The sequence below is a fragment of the Thalassophryne amazonica genome, chromosome 11 (assembly GCF_902500255.1).
Source record: "Thalassophryne amazonica chromosome 11, fThaAma1.1, whole genome shotgun sequence".
NCBI classification, from domain to species: Eukaryota; Metazoa; Chordata; class Actinopteri; order Batrachoidiformes; family Batrachoididae; genus Thalassophryne; species Thalassophryne amazonica.
In genome coordinates, this window is record NC_047113.1 from 8023678 (window position 1) to 8046042 (window position 22365).

General features: G+C 43.8%; 1 protein-coding gene across 3 annotated transcripts in view; it reads left to right on the forward strand.

Annotated features, from left to right (window-relative positions):
* The window catches only part of polr1d (RNA polymerase I and III subunit D), a 30462-nt gene extending 12313 nt beyond the window's left edge, over positions 1-18149 (forward strand). Inside the window, exons 4-6 of one of the 3 annotated variants that reach the window (XM_034181515.1) lie at positions 7005-7087; positions 15357-15403; positions 15472-15659. In XM_034181515.1, the coding sequence (XP_034037406.1) occupies positions 7005-7087; positions 15357-15403; position 15472 (131 nt within the window). In that variant the 3' untranslated portion in view covers positions 15473-15659. Of the gene's footprint in view, positions 1-7004; positions 7088-15356; positions 15660-17835 lie in introns of those variants that run through there. The other 2 variants (XM_034181516.1, XM_034181514.1) reach the window with 2 other exon arrangements.
* Positions 18150-22365: the final 4216 nt, after the last annotated feature.

Below are 22365 nucleotides of genomic sequence, written 5' to 3' on the forward strand. Positions count from 1 at the left end.
TTGATCATATTTAAGATCGAAGCATTAAATAATGGTAGGGCTTCCTTGAGCAGCCTGGTAGGAATGGGGTCTAATAAACATGTTGATGGTTTGGATGAAGTAACTAATGAAAATAACTCAGACAGAACAATCGGAGAGAAAGAGTCTAACCAAATACCGGCATCACTGAAAGCAGCCAAAGATAACGATACGTCTTTGGGATGGTTATGAGTAATTTTTTCTCTAATAGTTAAAATTTTGTTAGCAGAGAAAGTCATGAAGTCATTACTAGTTAAAGTTAATGGAATACTCAGCTCAATAGAGCTCTGACTCTTTGTCAGCCTAGCTACAGTGCTGAAAAGAAACCTGGGGTTGTTCTTATTTTCTTCAATTAGTGATGAGTAGAAAGATGTCCTAGCTTTACGGAGGGCTTTTTTATAGAGCAACAGACTCTTTTTCCAGGCTAAGTGAAGATTTTCTAAATTAGTGAGACGCCATTTCCTCTCCAACTTACGAGTTGTCTGCTTTAAGCTACGAGTTTGTGAGTTATACCACGGAGTCAGGCACTTCTGATTTAAAGCTCTCTTTTTTAGAGGAGCTACAGCATCCAAAGTTGTCTTCAATGAGGATGTAAAACTATTGACGAGATACTCTATCTCACTTACAGAGTTTAGGTAGCTACTCTGCACTGTGTTGGTATATGGCATTAGAGAACATAAAGAAGGAATCATATCCTTAAACCTAGTTACAGCGCTTTCTGAAAGACTTCTAGTGTAATGAAACTTATTCCCCACTGCTGGGTAGTCCATCAGAGTAAATGTAAATGTTATTAAGAAATGATCAGACAGAAGGGAGTTTTCAGGGAATACTGTTAAGTCTTCTATTTCCATACCATAAGTCAGAACAAGATCTAAGATATGATTAAAGTGGTGGGTGGACTCATTTACTTTTTGAGCAAAGCCAGTAGAGTCTAATAATAGATTAAATGCAGTGTTGAGGCTGTCAATCTCAGCATCTGTGTGGATGTTAAAATCGCCCACTATAATTATCTTATCTGAGCTAAGCACTAAGTCAGACAAAAGGTCTGAAAATTCACAGAGAAACTCACAGTAACGACCAGGTGGACGATAGATAATAACAAATAAAACTGGTTTTTGGGACTTCCAATTTGGATGGACAAGACTAAGAGTCAAGCTTTCAAATGAATTAAAGCTCTGTCTGGGTTTTTGATTAATTAATAAGCTGGAATGGAAGATTGCTGCTAATCCTCCGCCCCGGCCCGTGCTACGAGCATTCTGACAGTTAGTGTGACTTGGGGGTGTTGACTCATTTAAACTAACATATTCATCCTGCTGTAACCAGGTTTCTGTAAGGCAGAATAAATCAATATGTTGATCAATTATTATATCATTTACCAACAGGGACTTAGAAGAGAGAGACTTAATGTTTAATAGACCACATTTAACTGTTTTAGTCTGTGGTGCAGTTGAAGGTGCTATATTATTTTTTCTTTTTGAATTTTTATGCTTAAATAGTTTTTTGCTGGTTATTGGTAGTCTGGGAGCAGGCACCGTCTCTACGGGGATGGGGTAATGAGGGGATGGCAGGGGGAGAGAAGCTGCAGAGAGGTGTGTAAGACTACAACTCTGCTTCCTGGTCCCAACCCTGGATAGTCACGGTTTGGAGGATTTAAGAAAATTGGCCAGATTTCTAGAAATGAGAGCTGCTCCATCCAAAGTGGGATGGATGCCGTCTCTCCTAACAAGACCAGGTTTTCCCCAGAAGCTTTGCCAATTATCTATGAAGCCCACCTCATTTTTTGGACACCACTCAGACAGCCAGCAATTCAAGGAGAACATGCGGCTAAACATGTCACTCCCGGTCCGATTGGGGAGGGGCCCAGAGAAAACTACAGAGTCCGACATTGTTTTTGCAAAGTTACACACCGATTTAATGTTAATTTTAGTGACCTCCGATTGGCGTAACCGGGTGTCATTACTGCCGACGTGAATTACAATCTTACCAAATTTACGCTTAGCCTTAGCCAGCAGTTTCAAATTTCCTTCAATGTCGCCTGCTCTGGCCCCCAGAAGACAATTGACTATGGTTGCTGGTGTCGCTAACTTCACATTTTGCAAAACAGAGTCGCCAATAACCAGAGTTTGATCCTCGGCGGGTGTGTCGTCGAGTGGGGAAAAACGGTTAGAGATGTGAACGGGTTGGCGGTGTACACGGGGCTTCTGTTTAGGGCTACGCTTCCTCCTCACAGTCACCCAGTCGGCCTGCTTTCCCGGCTGCTCGGGATCTGCCAGAGGGAAACTAACGGCGGCTAAGCTACCTTGGTCCGCACCGACTACAGGGGCCTGGCTAGCTGTAGAATTTTCCATGGTGCGGAGCCGAGTCTCCAATTCGCCCAGCCTGGCCTCCAAAGCTACGAATAAGCTACACTTATTACAAGTACCGTTACTGCTAAAGGAGGCCGAGGAATAACTAAACATTTCACACCCAGAGCAGAAAAGTGCGGGAGAGACAGGAGAAGCCGCCATGCTAAATCAGCTAAGAGCTAGTAGCTGCGCTAAGCTAGCGGATTCCTAAAAACACGCAAAGTGAATAATGTGTAAATAATTTAGAGGTGATTCAGCAGAAGGAGTGCTTTAGTTAAGGCACGTGAAGATTACACTGGGAAACAAATCGTAATCTAGATAACTAGATCAATCTACCTGCGCAGATTAAACAGCTAACAGATACAGAAAAACACCGCTGTGCTCCGGAACAGGAAGTGATACAATACCGCAGTGAGAGCCAACCACCAGTAGAGGCAAGCAAACATTCCACCAGTGACATCACATGGAATACCCTTTGGCAAAGAGTCTTATTCCACATCATTTCATGCATATACCGTCATGTTTCAGATTCAGTGGTTTTAACAAGTTTATTCAATGAGGAGGCACAAATGCTAAATTATTGTTGTGTCGTAACTTAATTTTTGTTCAGCCTTTGAGATGCAAAAATGTTGAAATTGGCTCTGTCCTGCAGTGATAAAGAATCCATAAAAAAAATTACTGGATCCGGATCGTGTTCCGGATCATTAACAAAATTTAATGACTTCTAAGTTAGGCCAAGATACATCCCTGGTAAAAATTTCATTGAAATCCGTTGAAGATTTTTTGAGTAATCCTGCAAACAAACCAACCAACAAACAAACGGACGCGACTGAAAACATAACCTCCTTGGCGGAGGTAATGATGCCGTGTGCCCTGAACCAAAGATGAAAAGGACCATCCATGTTGTTATCAGCAACAAGTCAAAATACTGTGGTCTGTCGTGGTATGAGGTTGTGTCATTCACCTTGGCAGCATTAATGCAGAAAAGTGCGTTGAGACTATACTGCTGCCTTTGGAACGACCTCTTTTCCAGGGATGCCCATCCATTTTTCAACAGGACAATGCAAAAATGACATTTGCACCCATTGTAAAGGCATGGCTGCAAGAGAAGAGGATGCATGTACCGAACTGGCCTGTGGAGAAATTTGAAATGAAAAATGCATGAAAAATGATGATGCCCTATGCATTAAGACATGTTTGCAGGAACAATAGGACAAAATTAAACCACTTGGTATCCTCTATGCCAAAATGTTTTTTATGTATTGGGAAGAACAAAAAAATAAAACAGGGTGAGATGCTTAAAACTCCCTTGTGTTGAGCACCTTACGAGATTTAGATATTTATGGCACTTGGTAAATTATTACCAAATGACTGAGTAGTATTGTAGGTGTATATTAAGCCCCAGTCACACGGCACTAAAGGACACTGAAGCCAAAATGAAACAAGAAATCTGGACATCAGTTGTAGGTAAGTTATGTGATTGTTGGCAGACGTTTCTTGTAATTTACTCATCCATCCATTAATGCTGGTCACTGATTGGCTGAATGACTTTCATTCACACACGGAGTATCTGACATGTTCATTTCAGTCCAATTCACTATCACAGAAGGACATGGATCCACATAAAGCTCCTGATTTTTGAAAATGGCCTCGGAAAATCCTTTAATTCGTAGCTGGAAACGGAGCATTTTAAAGTAAGTCTCTCTCTGGTTTTTCCTGTTGCAGATGCTTGTCTCATGCCGATGTCACGCTCTGAAACGCTGTGATGATTTAAACTTTGCTCACCGTCACTGTGGTGTGATCATCAGACGACCTGATCGATCGATCAGGGTGATCACGCCTGATTAATGCGCTGTTTTAAACATTTAAAGTGCCGTGGCTCAGACATAGGCAAATCTATGATGTAAGATTGTTGCACATGTTGATTGTATGAAAAATTATTGCACGTACATTTGTTGTGTAAATTAAAAAAAACTTGTTGTACAAATGAAAATTCAGTAAGGTATGTCTTCTATAATACATTCCAATTCTAAGGTAGAACTCTACTAGTGTATACTAAGGTATATCTAAAAAAAAAAAGTAGAGTAGAGCCACTTAGGTGTCTGGTCTTGAGAACCAGGGATGGTAGGTGTCAGAGTTGAAATCTGTAAAAGAACAACTCAGTTAACACAGAAAATAATCACGCAGGAGACACTGAATTTCTTTTTCCTGATCAGGAGAGAGCAAACGAGCGTGACCCTCCGCCAAGAACCGTCCTCGTCCGCTCTGAAGGGCTTCGCCTATCTGTCTCTCCTATTTATTGAATAAAGTTACATACAAGCATATAATACAAAACAAGAAAAAGACACAGAGTCTGGTCTCACGTTGATATGAAAACTGTTCTGGCTTTAAGCCTCCAGTCTCCTAGTCCTCCGATAACAACGTTCAGCCCTGAACCAGTGTGCCGGTCACACCGCTTTTCCCTCAAGGCTGACCCGTTAATTAAAGACGCACATCTGCGCTTAGCAAAAACATAGCTTTAGCAAAACAGTCTGCACATTCACTAAGCCAAAGATAATCTGCTCACTTTCTTGTGTGAGCAGTTTTCATGATTACTTGAACAGTTCAGTGTATATGATTGCTTTGACAATGAGTGATTAATTAAAAGAGTAATGGTACATGAACTCTCACACATGCGTATATGTATATATGAAAATAGAGAACAGAATCAAAGACAAGATCAAAGACAGTACATCAAAGAAAAAGACATTAATATTTGATAATCATATTACTGATATATAGAAAACCCTGTCAGTAGGTTGAAAAGCTTTTTTATCCCATGGGAACTCTCCCCAAGCGGCTCAGGAAAATGGACATCATGTATATAAGTGATATTTACACAATAAGGGTAATAAACAACATATATAAAAAATATAGTACTACATAATATCATAGGAGTTAGCTTCTAAAACCTAAATATTTATACAGGAGAAGATTATAGTATATGTATACTTAGTCTGTAGACTAGTAGTAAAATTAAATTATAGCTAGTAGGATAAGCTATAAATATGGTTGTTTTATTATAGAAACAGAAGCTATGATGTAATATGTTAAAGGTGTCTATCTAAAGTTCACCCTGCTAGCTTAATATAGGAGGACAAAATACATGTTTTACATGCTATCTAATGGAAACCCTAAACTTAGATGCTATATGTAGATATCTATTAAAGAACCCATAAACTGAAGAATCATTAAAAATCGACACCATGTAAAATACAAATGTAAATAACGAAAATAAGCTAACTAGTTAGATGAGCTACCGTTAAATTATCTGTTAATAAGGCAACTGTACCTTGCTAGCCAAAAGGGATAAACAAAGATGGTAACTAGCGTGTAAAGTACAATAGCATAGGTTAACCCTACAATAACGGTATTAACAAATACATATAACAACAAATGTAAACAAAAGTATGTATTAACGTTAGCTTCCCAAACAGAAAAGAACCGACTATATTGTTAGCTATGATAAACGGTGGTACAGCCGGCTAGATAAGCTAATGTTACCTACGTATTAGTTAGTTATTTGCACTACAACACATGTTGGTGTCAGCTGTTTGCATTTATCATGGTAATGGCCCTGTTGTAAAAACTGCCTCAGTCTGATTGTCCTGGCTCTTAGCATCCTGAAACATCTGCCTGAGGGCAGCAGCTCAAACACTCGCTGTCGTGGGTGTGTGCTGTCTCTCATAATGCCGCATGCCCTCCTGAGACAGTAGGTGTTATAGAGGTCCTCTAGGGAGAGGAGAGGGTGAGCAATGATATATATATTTTTTGTGCTGTCTTAATGACCCTCTGTCACGCCATTTTGTGTGTCATGGTACAGCTAGTGAACCACACAGAGATGCAGTACGTTAGCACACTCTCAATGGAGCAGTGGTAGAAGACGGTCAGCAGTTCCATCATTAAGTTGATCCTCCTGTGGGTGCTCAGTAAGTGGACCCACTTTTGGGCCCTCTTCACATCCACCGAGGTGTTGGAGTACCATTGGAGGTCTGCATCTACATGTACACTTAGGAACCGGAAGCTGGACACCCTTTCCACACACTCCCCATCTATGTAGATGGGCAGCAGATCGGTCTTCCTCCTCCTGAAGTCCACAATCAGCTCCTTTGTCTTTGAGGTGTTGAGGACCAGATTGTTGTCCACACACCACCCCACCAGCTACCGGACCCCCTCCCTGTAAACTGTCTCATCACCTCCAGAGATGAGCTTCGAGTTCTCTCATGATGTAAGCAGTCTTCAGTGAAGGGACACCTACGTCGTGCCTAGGTGTCTTGCTTCTGTCTTGGTGGGAGGATGTTGAGTTGTTTTCTGTTTTCCTTCTTGGATATATGTTGGTTCCAGGAGGTGGTTGCACTTGCAGGCAAAGAGTTTGTTGCTCTCCTCCTGCTCTCAAGAGCTGCTGCCAGGCTTTTAAGGACCTGGTTGACCCCTAGAGCATAGTTACGTAGAAAATGAAAGGATGAAAATGGAACCTTATAGCCATTGTAAGGTATGCTTTATTTGTGGGGTGGGGGGAGCTTATAATTTTTTTTGGGGGGGGGGGGGGGGGTTATTTTTGTGGTGCTCTCTGACCTTTAGTGACATCTCTTATTATTTCAGGTGGACTTCCAGCCACTGAGCCATTGCGTAAGGGTCTCAACGAGCTCAATGATGTGTGTCAGCATGTTCTAAACACTTTTCAGGTTGGTCTGAGACTGTGTCCACTCTAACAACTCAAATCAAAAACAGTGTTTATGTTATGCAAACAATTTGCAACCAAACCGTAGTTTTCTTTTTTTTTTTTCTTTTTTTTCAGCATCAGTAGAAAATGGAAAATGTCTTTCTTTCTCCTATGAAAATGGTACAAGTACAATCGTGATTTGTTTTAAAAATGATTCGTCTGTGAGGGCCTGTGTTCATACTAGGATGGGAAACCTTAGGCACCTCACGATTTGATTAGGTTATGGTTCGGGGAGATAGCAGTGCATTTAGAAAACAATTATCAACGGATCTATCATTTATTTTTTTTAAATGCAGGATTTCTTTTTTGTCACTGTGGGAGTACTTGGTAATTTTCAAAGCTAACTATTTGTTATGATCCATAATGAATTTACTTCCAATACATTCTTTAACAGCTCAGCCATATTTACGCCTGTGCAGCTCTCATTCACTAATTATAAATTCTAAAACCCAGGGGGACTGGGCGGGCAGCACCGCTTCTGTAAGTATGGCCTCATTGCACTTTGTGTTCAGTGATGTGTGCACAGTGTGTCCCAACATAATGCGCTTCACGACACACATTAGAAACAAAGATTTTATTGAGAGGCGTAACAGGCCCTCCATCATGTAACTTTTTTTGTTATTTTTAAGTAAAATCTGTGTTCAAATGTTTCTCTTTTATCACACATTATAGTTCTCAGCACCTTCAGCTGCACCTCGCACTGGCTCTACCAGCAGAGTGGTTGTAAAGCTATATGGCAAATGTACTTCAATTAAAATGTACTTTATGGCAGATGGCAGTCTAGTTTACAGTAGACCCCAAAAAGCAGCATGCTTGGATTACCAGGAGTTAAATGAAGGAAAAAGTTGAAAGTACTTAGAGGCAGCAGTATAAGTAATTCTGCTGAAAACAGTGGACCTGGCAACATGGCTCTCACATCACAATAAAATTGGGTTTGAAGCATTCCTGACTTTGTGGATTATTTTGAGTATTTTTGCAGGCTTGATGGCCTTTTGTGTAACTAGTACGATAGGTTATGTAATTTACTATGTAGAACCACAGACTACCGCGTGCGTGCACTACCATGTGTGCACATGCTCAGTGGACAGCTCTGTTGCGTGTGTGAGTACACACACATGCAGGCTTGTTGATAGATGAACAGAGCTGCACACGCAGCGGGGCAGAGAGAGCACCCTTCTAAAAAATAGCAAAAATGATTTTTTTTTTTCCCCTCTTAACCCTCTGGGGTCTGAGGGCATTTTTTGGACAGTTCACTCGCCTGGCATAAATGTTTTATTATTTTACTGTTAACAGCTCTCCTTGCATCCCACAAACAAGTTGTATGTCTCTTTTTTTTCAGGACAACCTGTGCTTTCAGAATATATATGTTTTTGTTGTGTTTTATAAGTGTAATAAAGGTTTACAGAAATAGGCAAGGAAAAATAAAGCGAAAAATAATTTTCCACACACATTTATTCAAAACACACAGCAAATTATAATAAACAACTGTTTTGACACTGTCCGCGGAGTTAACTTTTCAGCAAAAAAAAAAAGTACATTTCTATCATTCAAAAGTTACTTATAATTTAGTAAAGCTTGGTTTTAGCCGTTGTATACAGTGGTGTCGGCCACAGAGGGTTCATTTGTGCAGGACCAAAAGAAATGCAGAATGTCGGGTTACAATATCCATTCCTCCCATACTTACGATGACTGTGAGAGAGGTTTTTTCACTTTATCTTGCCCTTTGGTGGAGTTCATGCTCTGACTGTGCACAGCTATACTCCCTCCTTGCGACACTTTGACGTACATTGCTTAAATTGAGATATTTACCCAATCAGTTACGTCGATGTGTCAACCCAGCTCTAGTTTACACTCTATCAGGTTTGACTGGCAAAACAGGTTGGACACAAATGCAAGAGGCAGGAACATAGCTCAGTGGAGTTAAAGGGTTTACTGGAATTGCTTGCTGGAGTCGGTACACAGAAAGGCAGTCCAAGAAGAGCAACAGTACAAAAACATCAGGCTTAGGTGTGGTCAAGGTACACAGGCAGGTAGCCACAAAACACAATGAGGCAGTGAGAGCAAGACAAAAACACAAGAACTGAGCTGGAAGGAAGGCACAAGGCACATCGATCTGGCGAGGGACAAGAGCAAATTGTGAGGCTTATAAAACACCCAAGTGAGGAGCTGCAAATCAAGAACAAGTGTGAAGAGAAACTTCCAGAACCAGGGTGTGGCCAGACAGAGAGGAACGCCCACCACCAAGCACCAAGAGCAGGACAGATAACACCCAAGCAGAAAAACAGAACAAGAGAACAGACAGATCACAATCACAAACAAAATAGAAATAAAACAGAACACATACCACACAAAGGCCAAATCCTGACACTGTCACATGGTGCTCATGTGCTTCACGCAGCTGCCTGCTGCTTAGTAGATTAAAGCTGCTGTGTTTAAGTTTTGAACATGCCAGCAAATGCTATATCCATCTAATGTTAGTGTTTTTACCTTTTAAGCATTACTTATGACCTATACATAAAATCAATTGGCATGAAGTGTAGCATAAAATAATGAATTACACTCAACAAAATTATAAATGCAACACTTTTGGTTTTGCTCCCATTTTGTATGAGATGAACTCAAAGATCTAAAACATTTTCCACATACACAATATCACCATTTCCCTCAAATATTGTTCACAAACCAGTCTAAATCTGTGATAGTGAGCACTTCTCCTTTGATGAGATAATCCATCCCACCTCACAAGTGTGCCATATCAAGATGCTGATTAGACACCATGATTAGTGCACAGGTGTGCCTTAGACTGTCCACAATAAAAGGCCATTCTGAAAGGTGCAGTTTTATCACACAACACAATGTCACAGATGTCACAAGATTTGAGGGAGCGTGCAATTGGCATGCTGACAGCAGGAATGTCAACCAGAGCTGTTGCTCGTGTATTGAATGTTCATTTCTCTACCATAAGCCGTCTCCAAAGGTGTTTCAGAGAATTTGGCAGTACATCCAACCAGCCTCACAACCGCAGACCACGTGTAACCACACCAGCCCAGGACCTCCACATCCAGCATGTTCACCTCCAAGATCGTCTGAGACCAGCCACTCGGACAGCTGCTGAAACAATCGGTTTGCATAACCAAAGAATTTCTGCACAAACTGTCAGAAACCGTCTCAGGGAAGCTCATCTGCATGCTCGTCGTCCTCATCGGGGTCTCGACCTGACTCCAGTTCGTCGTCGTAACCAACTTGAGTGGACAAATGCTCACATTCGCTGGTGTTTGGCACGTTGGAGAGGTGTTCTCTTCACGGATGAATCCCGGTTCACACTGTTCAGGGCAGATGGCAGACAGCGTGTGTGGCGTCGTGTGGGTGAGCGGTTTTCTGATGTCAATGTTGTGGATCGAGTGGCCCATGGTGGTGGTGGGGTTATGGTATGGGCAGGCGTCTGTTATGGATGAAGAACACAGGTGCATTTTATTGATGGCATTTTGAATGCACAGAGATACCGTGACGAGATCCTGAGGCCCATTGTTGTGCCATACATCCAAGAACATCACCTCATGTTGCAGCAGGATAATGCACGGCCCCATGTTGCAAGGATCTGTACACAATTCTTGGAAGCTGAAAATGTCCCAGTTCTTGCATGGCTGGCATACTCACCGGACATGTCACCCATTGAGCATGTTTGGGATGCTCTGGACCGGCGTATACGACAGCGTGTACCAGTTCCTGCCAATATCCAGCAACTTCGCACAGCCATTGAAGAGGAGTGGACCAACATTCCACAGGCCACAACTGACAACCTGATCAACTCTATGCGAAGGAGATGTGTTGCACTGCATGAGGCAAATGGTGGTCACACCAGATACTGACTGGTATCCCCCCACCAATAAAACAAAACTGCACCTTTCAGAGTGGCCTTTTATTGTGGACAGTCTAAGGCACACCTGTGCACTAATCATGGTGTCTAATCAGCATCTTGATATGGCACACCTGTGAGGTGGGATGGATTATCTCAGCAAAGGAGAAGTGCTCACTATCACAGATTTAGACTGGTTTGTGAACAATATTTGAGGGAAATGGTGATATTGTGTATGTGGAAAAAGTTTTAGATCTTTGAGTTCATCTCATACAAAATGGGAGCAAAACCAAAAGTGTTGCGTTTATATTTTTGTTGAGTGTATGAAATTTGCATTATATAATTAGGTCAAGTTATAGCTGTTACAATAGATAGGGGGAAAAAAAGGTAAATCATAAATTATTTATTTGATTTTATCCTGTTTGACATAGGCCCATTGATTTCTGAGAAGTACCCATCATATGGAGAAAACGGCCCATTGCTTCAGGCACTGAGGGGGTGTGGGCCATTAACCCATACCACTATTTTGAAATGCAAATCATTGATTCATCCATCCATCCATCCATCCATCCATTTTCTTCCGCTTTATCCGGAGTCGGGTCGCGGCAGCTCAAGCAAAGCCGCCCAGACCTCCCGATCCACACACACCTCCCCCAGCTCCTCCGGGGGAACCCCAAGGCGTTCCCAAGCCAGCCGAGAGATGTAGTCCCTCCAGTGTGTCCTGGGTCTTCCCCGGGGCCTCCTCCCAATGGGACGTGCCCGGAACACCTCTCCAGCGAGGCATCCAGGGGGCAGCCGGAAAAGATGCCCGAGCCACCTCAACTGGCTCCTTTCGATGTGGAGGAGCAGCGGCTCGACTCCGAGCTCCTCCCGAGTGACCGAGCTCCTCACCCTATCTCTAAGGGAGCGCCCAGCCACCCTGTGGAGGAAACTCATCTCAGCCGCTTGTACTCGAGTTCTCGTTCTTTCGGTCATGATCCAAATCTCCTGACCATAGGTGAGGATCGGATCGGAACGTAGATCGATTGGTAAATCGAGAGCTTTGCCCCCCCTACTCAGCTCTCTCTTCACCACGACAGTCCGATACAGCGACTGCATCACTGCAGATCCTGCACCGATCCGTCTATCCATCTCATGCTCCATCCGTCCCTCACTCATGAACAAGACCCCGAGATACTTAAACTCCTCCACTTGAGGCAAGGACACTCCACCGACCTGAAGAGGGCAAAGCACCTTTTTCTGGTCAAGAACCATGGCCTCAGATTTGGAGGTGCTGATTTTCATCCCGGACGCTTCACACTCGGCTGCAAACGGCCCCAGTGCACGCTGAAGGTCCTGATTTGACGAAGCCAACAGAACCACATCGTCTGCAAATAGCAGAGACGAGATTCTGTGGTTCCCAAACCAGACTCCCTCTACACCCTGGCTGCGCCTAGAAATTCTGTCCATAAAAATAATGAACAGAACCGGTGACAAAGGGCAGCCCTGGCGGAGGCCAACGTGCACTGGAAACAGGTTTGACTTACTACCGGCAATGCGAACCATGCTCCTGCTGCAGTCATACAGGGACCGGATAGCCCTTAGCAAAGGACCCCGTACTCCCGGAGCACTCCCCACAGGGTGCCCCGAGGGACACAGTCGAACGCCTTCTCCAGATCCACAAAACACATGTGGACTGGTTGGGCGAACTCCCATGAATCCTCGAGCACCCGATGGAGCGTGTAGAGCTGGTCCAGTGTGCCGCGACCAGGACGAAAACCACACTGCTCCTCCTGAATCCGAGGTTTGACGAACCTCGAATTCTCCTCTCCAGTATTCTGGAATAGACCTTACCGGGGAGGTTGAGGAGTGTGATCCCCCTATAGTTGGAACACACCCTCCGGTCCCCCTTCTTAAACAGAGGGACCACCACCCCGGTCTGCCAATCCAGAGGCACTGTCCCCGATTGCCACGCGATGTTGCAGAGGCATGTCAGCCAAGACAGTCCCACAACATCCAGAGACTTAAGGTACTCAGGACGGACTATCATCCACCCCAGGAGCCTTGCCACCGAGGAGTTTTTTAACCACCTCGGTGACTTCGGCCTGGGTAATGGATGAGTCCGCCTCTGAGTTCCCGGTCTCTGCTTCCTCTTCGGAAGACGTGACGATGGGATTGAGGAGATCCTCGAAGTACTCCTTCCACCGCCCGACATCATCCACAGTCAGGGTCAACAGCTCCCCACCCGCACCGTAAACAGTGCGGGTGGAGAGCTGCTTCTGCCTCCTGAGGCGTCCGACGGTTTGCCAGAATCTCTTCGAGGCCGACCGATAGTCCTCCTTCATGGTCTCCCTGAACTCCTCCCAGACCCGAGTTTTTGCCTCTGCGACCGCACGGGCTGCGGCATGCTTGGCCTGCTTGGCCCTTGGCTCCCCTTCTAGCTGCCACCTTATCGTGGTGGGGGAGTTTGCGTACCCGGATGATCCTAGGAGCTATGTTGTCGGGGGCTTTGTGCTCCCTGTAGGGTCTCCCAAGGCAAACAGGTCCTAGGTGACGGGTCAGACTAAGGGCAGTTCAGAACCTCCATGACCAGTAAAAAATCAAGGACCAAGACGTCGCCCGGTATAGCGGAGCTGGGCCCCACCCTGGAGCCAGGCCTGGGGTTGGGGCTCGTGCGCGAGCGCCTGGTGGTCGGGCCTTAGCCCATGGGGCCTGGCCGGGCTCAGCCCGAAAGAGCGACGTGAGCCCCCCCTCCTGTGGGTTCACCACCTGCAGAGGGGGCCATGGGGGTCCGGTACAGGGAGGATTGGGTGGTGGTCGAGGGCGGGTGGCCCGGCGGCCCGGTCCATGCTCACAGCCCCTGGCTGTTGGGATGTGGAATGTCACCTCGCTGGGGGGGAAGGAGCCTGAGCTTGTGCTGGAGGTTGAGAGATACCGACTAGAGATAGTCGGGCTCACCTCCACGCACAGCTTGGGCTCTGGTACCCAACTCCTGGAGAGGGGCTGGACGCTTCATTTTTCTGGCGTTGCCCACGGGGAGAGGCGGAGAGCTGGGGTCGCATGGCTTATTGCTCCCCAGCTCAGTCGCCATGTGTTGGAGTTCACTCCAGTGAATGAGAGGGTCGCGTCGCTATGCCTTCGGGTCGGGGACAGGTCTCTCACCGTTGTCTCGGCCTACGGGCCGAGCAGCAGTGCAAAGTACCCGACCTTCGTGGAGTCCCTGGGAGGGGTACTAGATAGCGCAGCGACTGGGGACTCCATTGTTCTCCTGGGGGATTTCAACACCCACGTGGGTGGCGACAGTGAGACCTGGAGGGGGGTGATCGGGAAGCACGGCCTCCCCGATCTGAACTCGAGTGGTGTTCAGTTGTTGGACTTCTGTGGTAGTCACAGTTTGTCCATCACGAACACCATGTTCAAGCACAAGGGTGTCCATAAGTGCACGTGGCACCAGGACACCCTGAGCCGGAGGTCGATGATCGACTTTGTAGTTGTATCATCTGACCTTCGGCCACGTGTCTCGGACACTCGAGTGAAGAGAGGGGCAGAGCTGTCGACCGATCACCACCTGGTGGTGAGTTGTATCCGCTGGGAGGGGAGGAAGCCGGTCAGACCTGGCAGGCCCAAACGTATCGTGAGGGTCTGCTGGGAATGACTGGCGGGACCCTCTGTCAGTGAGGTCTTCAACTCCCACCTCCGGGCAAGCTTCTCCCAGATCCCAGGGGAGGTTGGAGACATGGAATCCGAGTGGATCATGTTCTCCACCTCCATTGTCGATGCGGCTGCTCGTAGCTGTGGTCGCAAGGATCATTGATTCATGTTATTTGAATTGTTTTCCCCCATGTTTCAATTCAAGTGTTGAATATTCTTAGGGATTAAAAGTTCATTGCTCTTTGAAAGGACATACTTGCTTTTTTATGCTATATTAGCATTATATTTGTGGCATAAAATGGTCTTCAAATAACATAGACAATAATAATGTTTTTGTGATATTTCCTGAGGCAATATATCGTCCAGCAAAATTTGTTATAGTGACAGGCGACTTCAGAAAGCAATAAAACTGTCAAGAATATGACGTCAAGTTTTTCTTTACTGTTGCCAGTGTGTTTGCTCATGGGCTTGATATACATCCTTGACTTTACTCACATGTATAGTGCTTTGTGATGACTTAGGATTTTGCACTGTAAAAACTGTAAAACCTGTAATCAAGAATTGTTTTTATGTGGGATGAAGGAAGAAATGTAGGTGAGGAGGTTTACTCATTGTTTTAGCTCCATTGTAAAAACATCTCAGATTTAATATGATGATGCAAATGCTTTCAGAACGCAAACTTACAGATCTGTGGTTTTACTTTATATGCACCTATCTATTTATTTATTTATTTATTGTATTACAGGCGAGAGTGAACGAGTTTAAAGAGAGGCAGGAGCAGCCCATGCAGTGAAAACCAACAGGTGATCTTGTGGCACTTGGGAGCTGTCACACTTAAAAAAAAAAAAAAAAAAAAAAAAAAAAAAAAAAAAGACTCTGCTCCATGACATTGTTTGATCAAGCAGTGTTTGAACATATGTACACTTATCATGTTATATTTAATGTGTAATGTAGGATAAATGTGATTTGTTCTTATGCTTACTGTTTCTGATTCATTATGGTCATGAGGGAAATAAATTTAACACATTAATTAGTTCAGCAACATTGACTTTGTTTACTGAGATTTATTATTTAAGTATTTCAAGAAATGCCTCCAGCTATTTAGAGTTTGTAATTAATTTAAAAAAAGATCTATTTCTGTAACCAGATTGAAGTTTAATGTCCACAGCTAAAGTGATGAAAATTTCAAATCCAGCCTTTGAGTGAGGCAATTGGTGGCAGAAGTGGGTTGACGTGGCCTGATGGATAAATAAATGGGCTTGTGACCAGGGGGTTATAGGTTCAGTTCCCTAATCAGACAGGGAAATTACAAAAGTGTTCTTGAACAAGGTCTTTAATCCACAAGATACTTCCTGCCCTTGGGGCACCTTGTGTTACAGCACACTGACGTGTGAATGAGTGAGGCTGGAGTGTTGTATCCACAACTCCTCAACGTTTGGTGTTTTTCAGTGAAACTTTCCACAGCGGTAGCACACTAAATAAAGATGTGCATAAAGGAAAATGGTTCCAATCTGACATCTTCAAGGGGAGATTTTTTTTTTTAATACATCAGGTAGCAGTGGGTGGTACACCAGTGCCATAGTCATCACCAGTGTGGTAGTGTGTAAATAAATGGACTACATTTCCATTTCGTCATTCACTCACACGCTGATGTCAACATACTGTCATGCAAGGTGCTCAACTGCACACTGGGAGCAATTTGGGGATTAAGGACCTTGCCCAAGGGAACTTTGGGAATTTTCTAGGACTGACTGGGAATCAAACTAAAGTCCACCTCCCGAATCTCTAGACCAGGCCTCTCCAATCCTGCTCCTGGAGGGCACCTGTCCTGCATATTTTCCATGTCTACCTGCTCTCATCACACCTGGTCAATTAACATTGGTGTTTCCCATCGATTGACTCGCTGAGCACACCTGGCTCAGTTAATTAGGATTAGGGTTGGAGAGGCTTGCTCGAGACTCTCACCTCTTTAATGTTTGCTAGTGTTATTTCAAATTATTAATCTCACAAGCTACAGGAACTTCATAATAAAGTTTATCTAGATGTGTCACACTGACTCTGAGGTTAAAAATATGCTTTTAGCTCCTCATTGGAATCCGAATGCCCTGATACTGAGTTGGGGAGACGTGTAGCCTACCAGCTCAGCTTTAAAATCAGGTTAGTTAGGGTTAGCGAAGCCATATATGAAAATGATTGTGGCTCTTCGGGGTTAGTAATGTTATCAAGCAAACATGTTGGTTGTGATGTCAGTTTGGGATGGGGTAAAGTCAAAGAAAGGGTGAAGAAAAAAACTAAAGTAACACACTTTAAGCAGTATAACTAAAGTATTAAAAATCTGGGTTACACATTACACAATTTGTCCGTGCATTTAAATAAAATTTGTATATGCTGTATTAGCCAGCATATATAAATTAGGCATTATTTGTAAAGCACTTTGTGCGTCTAATGCAGATGGATTAGTTAAAGTTATATAAATGCAGTCCGTTTACCATTTTGGGCACATAAATGTATCGGACACAATATAGAGACCTAGTCCAGACCAGATTGCTAATGGAATTGACTGAATGTGACATCCATGTGACACTGTCTTCACTTGAATTGTTGTTTGGACAGTAGGCTGTTCAAAGATAAAGTTTCCCACGTGTGGTTATTGTCCTCAGTTGTAGTCACATAAATTGAAACTGTAATACTAACCATCAGGAATTTTTATCATAGTTTAATGTTACTTTTCATATTAGACTGGACAGCTGAGATTTGTTGTGGATTATGGGCTGCCGATCATGAAAATCACCTTAAAAATGTCCTTTAACACCATGTTTTGTAAATATATCCCTGTAAAGTATTTTAGTCAGATCAACCCTGCCAGAGTACACACTATGTAAATGCTGTGTTTGGCATGTGTGACATGTTTTGCCAGGTTAGGATTTGGGATAGAAAAGCTAGAGATAACCCCAATTGTTTTGTGCTTTGTCATCTATTCCTGGTTCTGTTGATCAACACCTCAAGAAGTTGGAGCACTTTGTGGTGGTCTTGCATGACCGTGCAAGCAGTGAGGTAACGGTCACCGAAGCTCAGAAGTATCTCTTCTCTCAGAAGGACAGGTCAATGGATGGTCTCCCATCAATGCAGACTGCACTTAAGGAACATACCAAGAGATCAGCATATTAGGCAGGACATATCTGGTACCAGATGCTCATAACTACTCCAATCCTTCCATCTTCCAGTGACTGGGGCTGGGTTCAAGCAGATAATGGAGGTTGGGAAATGAAGTGGATTTCTCTTCCAGAAGTGCTATGATGTGGCTGTGTAATAGGTTACAGAGGCCAATGCAGATGTGTCAAAGCTGCTGCTTTCTGCTTCTATGGTGGAACCTGTGACCAGGTTTAACAGCAGTGAACTTGAAAAAGTGTGATCACTTGTTTTACTGGACGAGTAACTTGTTTCTCAAACATGTTTCACAATAAATAAAATGCCCAGTTCTTGTCAAATTGCACATTGAATCAGATCATGACCCCAAACAAGGTATACGTGTGTGGTTATGTTTTGTAACCACAGCACTAGTTTCCACATCCACAAAGGAGGCTTTCCTGACCATAGCACAGGATGGCCAACTGTCATCAACCCCACCACTAACATGATTTAAGGTTCTCTAAAGTGCATTCCTCACGGAGCTGTGAATCTCCTTATCAGCACCGATACCAGATGTTGCCAACTCCTTTCTCATCTAAAAAACACAGACCCCAGAAATACCTACTTTTCCAGAGTCTAAAAACTATGTCTTTACAACAAGATTCAAGTAAAATCATACCATAGAGGAACTGCCATCAACTTGGGAATCACACTGCAGTTTGTCTGGTTCAAATCAATGCAGGATTGACAAATATAATATTTTACAATGAAGTCCAAAACCCAGTCCGTGAACCAAGTCCGTGACCTCTGTTGGACAAATTGAGGAAGTGCAGGTAACTAACTTGTACAGTATTATAGAGTTTAACCACCTTTAAAAAGTGTACTTTGCTGTTGTAACCAGAAGAGAAAAAAAAAGAGGAAAAGGAAACAAACGTGATTGTTTAACCTCACACATGAAATTGATCTAGCTGGTATTTTCTGTTCTGATCACAGATTGTAGAATGTTTATCCAATGTGCTTTTTCATATATAATCGTGTGTGATAGTTCTAAGGACATTCTACAGCTCTTGCTTGCCTCTACTGGTGGTTGGCTCTCACTGCGGTATTGTATCACTTCCTGTTCCGGAACACAGTGGTGTTTTGCTGTATCTGTTAGCTGTTTAATCTGCGCAGTTAGATTGTTCTAGTTATCTAGATTACGATTTGTTTCCCAGTGTAATCTTTACGTGCCTTAACTAAAGCACTCCTTCTGCTGAATCACCTCTAAATTATTTACACATTATTCACTTTGCGTGTTTTTAGGAATCCGCTAGCTTAGCGTAGCTACTAGCTCTTAGCCGATTTAGCATGGCGGCTTCTCCTGTCTCTCCTGCACTTTTCTGCTCTGGGTGTGAAATGTTTAGTTATTCCTCGGCCTCCTTTAGCAGGAACGGTACTTGTAATAAGTGTAGCTTATTCGTAGCTTTGGAGGCCAGGCTGGGCGAATTGGAGACTCGGCTCCGCACCGTGGAAAATTCTACAGCTAGCCAGGCCCCTGTAGTCGGTGCGGACCAAGGTAGCTTAGCCGCCGTTAGTTACCCCCTGGCAGATCCCGAGCAGCCGGGAAAGCAGGCCGACTGGGTGACTGTGAGGAGGAAGCGTAGCCCTAAACAGAAGCCCCGTGTACACCGCCACCCCCGTTCACATCTCTAACCGTTTTTTCCCCACTCGACGACACACCCGCCGAGGATCAAACTCTGGTTATTGGCGACTCTGTTTTGAGAAATGTGAAGTTAGTGACACCAGCAACCATAGTCAATTGTCTTCCGATGGCCAGAGCAGGCGACATTGAAGGAAATTTGAAACTGCTGGCTAAGGCTAAGCGTAAATTTGGTAAGATTGTAATTCACGTCGGCAGTAATGACACCCGGTTACGCCAATCGGAGGTCACTAAAATTAACATTAAATCGGTGTGTAACTTTGCAAAAACAATGTCGGACTCTGTAGTTTTCTCTGGGCCCCTCCCCAATCAGACCGGGAGTGACATGTTTAGCCGCATGTTCTCCTTGAATTGCTGTCTGTCTGAGTGGTGTCCAAAAAATGAGGTGGGCTTCATAGATAATTGGCAAAGCTTCTGGGGAAAACCTGGTCTTGTTAGGAGAGACGGCATCCATCCCACTTTGGATGGAGCAGCTCTCATTTCTAGAAATCTGGCCAATTTTCTTAAATCCTCCAAACCGTGACTATCCAGGTTTGGGACCAGGAAGCAGAGTTGTAGTCTTACACACCTCTCTGCAGCTTCTCTCCCCCTGCCATCCCCTCATTACCCCATCCCCGTAGAGACGGTGCCTGCTCCCAGACTACCAATAACCAGCAAAAATCTATTTAAGCATAAAAATTCCAAAAGAAAAAATAATATAGCACCTTCAACTGCACCACAGACTAAAACAGTTAAATGTGGTCTATTAAACATTAGGTCTCTCTCTTCTAAGTCCCTGTTGGTAAATTATATAATAATTGATCAACATATTGATTTATTCTGCCTTACAGAAACCTGGTTACAGCAGGATGAATATGTTAGTTTAAATGAGTCAACACCCCCGAGTCACACTAACTGTCAGAATGCTCGTAGCACGGGCCGGGGCGGAGGATTAGCAGCAATCTTCCATTCCAGCTTATTAATTAATCAAAAACCCAGACAGAGCTTTAATTCATTTGAAAGCTTGACTCTTAGTCTTGTCCATCCAAATTGGAAGTCCCAAAAACCAGTTTTATTTGTTATCTATTGTCCACCTGGTCGTTACTGTGAGTTTCTCTGTGAATTTTCAGACCTTTTGTCTGACTTAGTGCTTAGCTCAGATAAGATAATTATAGTGGGTGATTTTAACATCCACACAGATGCTGAGAATGACAGCCTCAACACTGCATTTAATCTATTATTAGACTCTATTGGCTTTGCTCAAAAAGTAAATGAGTCCACCCACCACTTTAATCACATCTTAGATCTTGTTCTGACTTATGGTATGGAAATAGAAGACTTAACAGTATTCCCTGAAAACTCCCTTCTGTCTGATCATTTCTTAATAACATTTACATTTACTCTGATGGACTACCCAGCAGTGGGGAATAAGTTTCATTACACTAGAAGTCTTTCAGAAAGCGCTGTAACTAGGTTTAAGGATATGATTCCTACTGTTATGCGTCGACGCGGGTTGAGGAGCGGACCTGCGTCTGACAGAACCCAGCGGTAAAAATAACCAGAAGGCGGTTCCCAACAGAAACAATTTATTTTTCACCTGTGCTTACAAATGTAAAACATAAAAGCGTCCCTCTGGTGGAGTGATAAGTGGCACGTTCACCAGCGCCCGCAAAAGATTAAAGCCCGGCGTTTCTGGACTCACTACCACCGCCAAACACCCCCCAGGTGGACACAACGAACCGATTCTCTGTGGAGCAAAGAGAAGGTGAGGTGAGTCAGCAGATACAACTCTATCTTTCGCATAACACACGCTATCAACAACACACTCAGGTCAATGTTTCTTTTTAACTTTATGCAAATGAGCAGCCTCTCACAACAAGTGGAGGATCACTTATCCTGCACGCCACCGCAGTGAGAAGCAAGCTGCACAATTCTCTTCACAATCTCAGTTTACTGTGTAACAAAACACCAAGATACTATCAACACTTACTTAATCACTTAATTACCTTTAGCGTGTGCTGACAGCATGTGTCCTCACCCTTCCCTGCTTCACGGGCTCGATATGTCAAACCCAGGCGCTGTCCTCAGCGTCTCACAAACGAACATCACAAGGTCGAGTTCCCGGCAGTTCTGCTTGAATCACACATGCCTTAAATGCAGAATGCCATCCAATTATCTGCTTCAGCTGCAAGTCTTCAAGGCCGCACGTGAGCCCCTGCCACAGGTGTTCCACATGACGCTAATAAGGGTGAGGACTCTTCAGCCAGCACTTTCTCCACAGACAAATCAGCCCTCATGCCACCTGGAGAGCAAAGAAAAGAAAAGAACACCAACACAGCCAGCCACGCCCCCCCCCAACACACAACACCTTCTTTATGTTCTCTAATGCCATATACCAACACAGTGCAGAGTAGCTACCTAAACTCTGTAAGTGAGATAGAGTATCTCGTCAATATTTACATCCTCATTGAAGACAACTTTGGATGCTGTAGCTCCTCTGAAAAAGAGAGCTTTAAATCAGAAGTGCCTGACTCCGTGGTATAACTCACAAACTCGTAGCTTAAAGCAGATAACCCGTAAGTTGGAGAGGAAATGGCGTCTCACTAATTTAGAAGATCTTCACTTAGCCTGGAAAAAGAGTCTGTTGCTCTATAAAAAAGCCCTCCGTAAAGCTAGGACATCTTTCTACTCATCACTAATTGAAGAAAATAAGAACAACCCCAGGTTTCTTTTCAGCACTGTAGCCAGGCTGACAAAGAGTCAGAGCTCTATTGAGCTGAGTATTCCATTAACTTTAACTAGTAATGACTTCATGACTTTCTTTGCTAACAAAATTTTAACTATTAGAGAAAAAATTACTCATAACCATCCCAAAGACGTATCGTTATCTTTGGCTGCTTTCAGTCTTTTGGTTAGACTCTTTCTCTCCGATTGTTCTGTCTGAGTT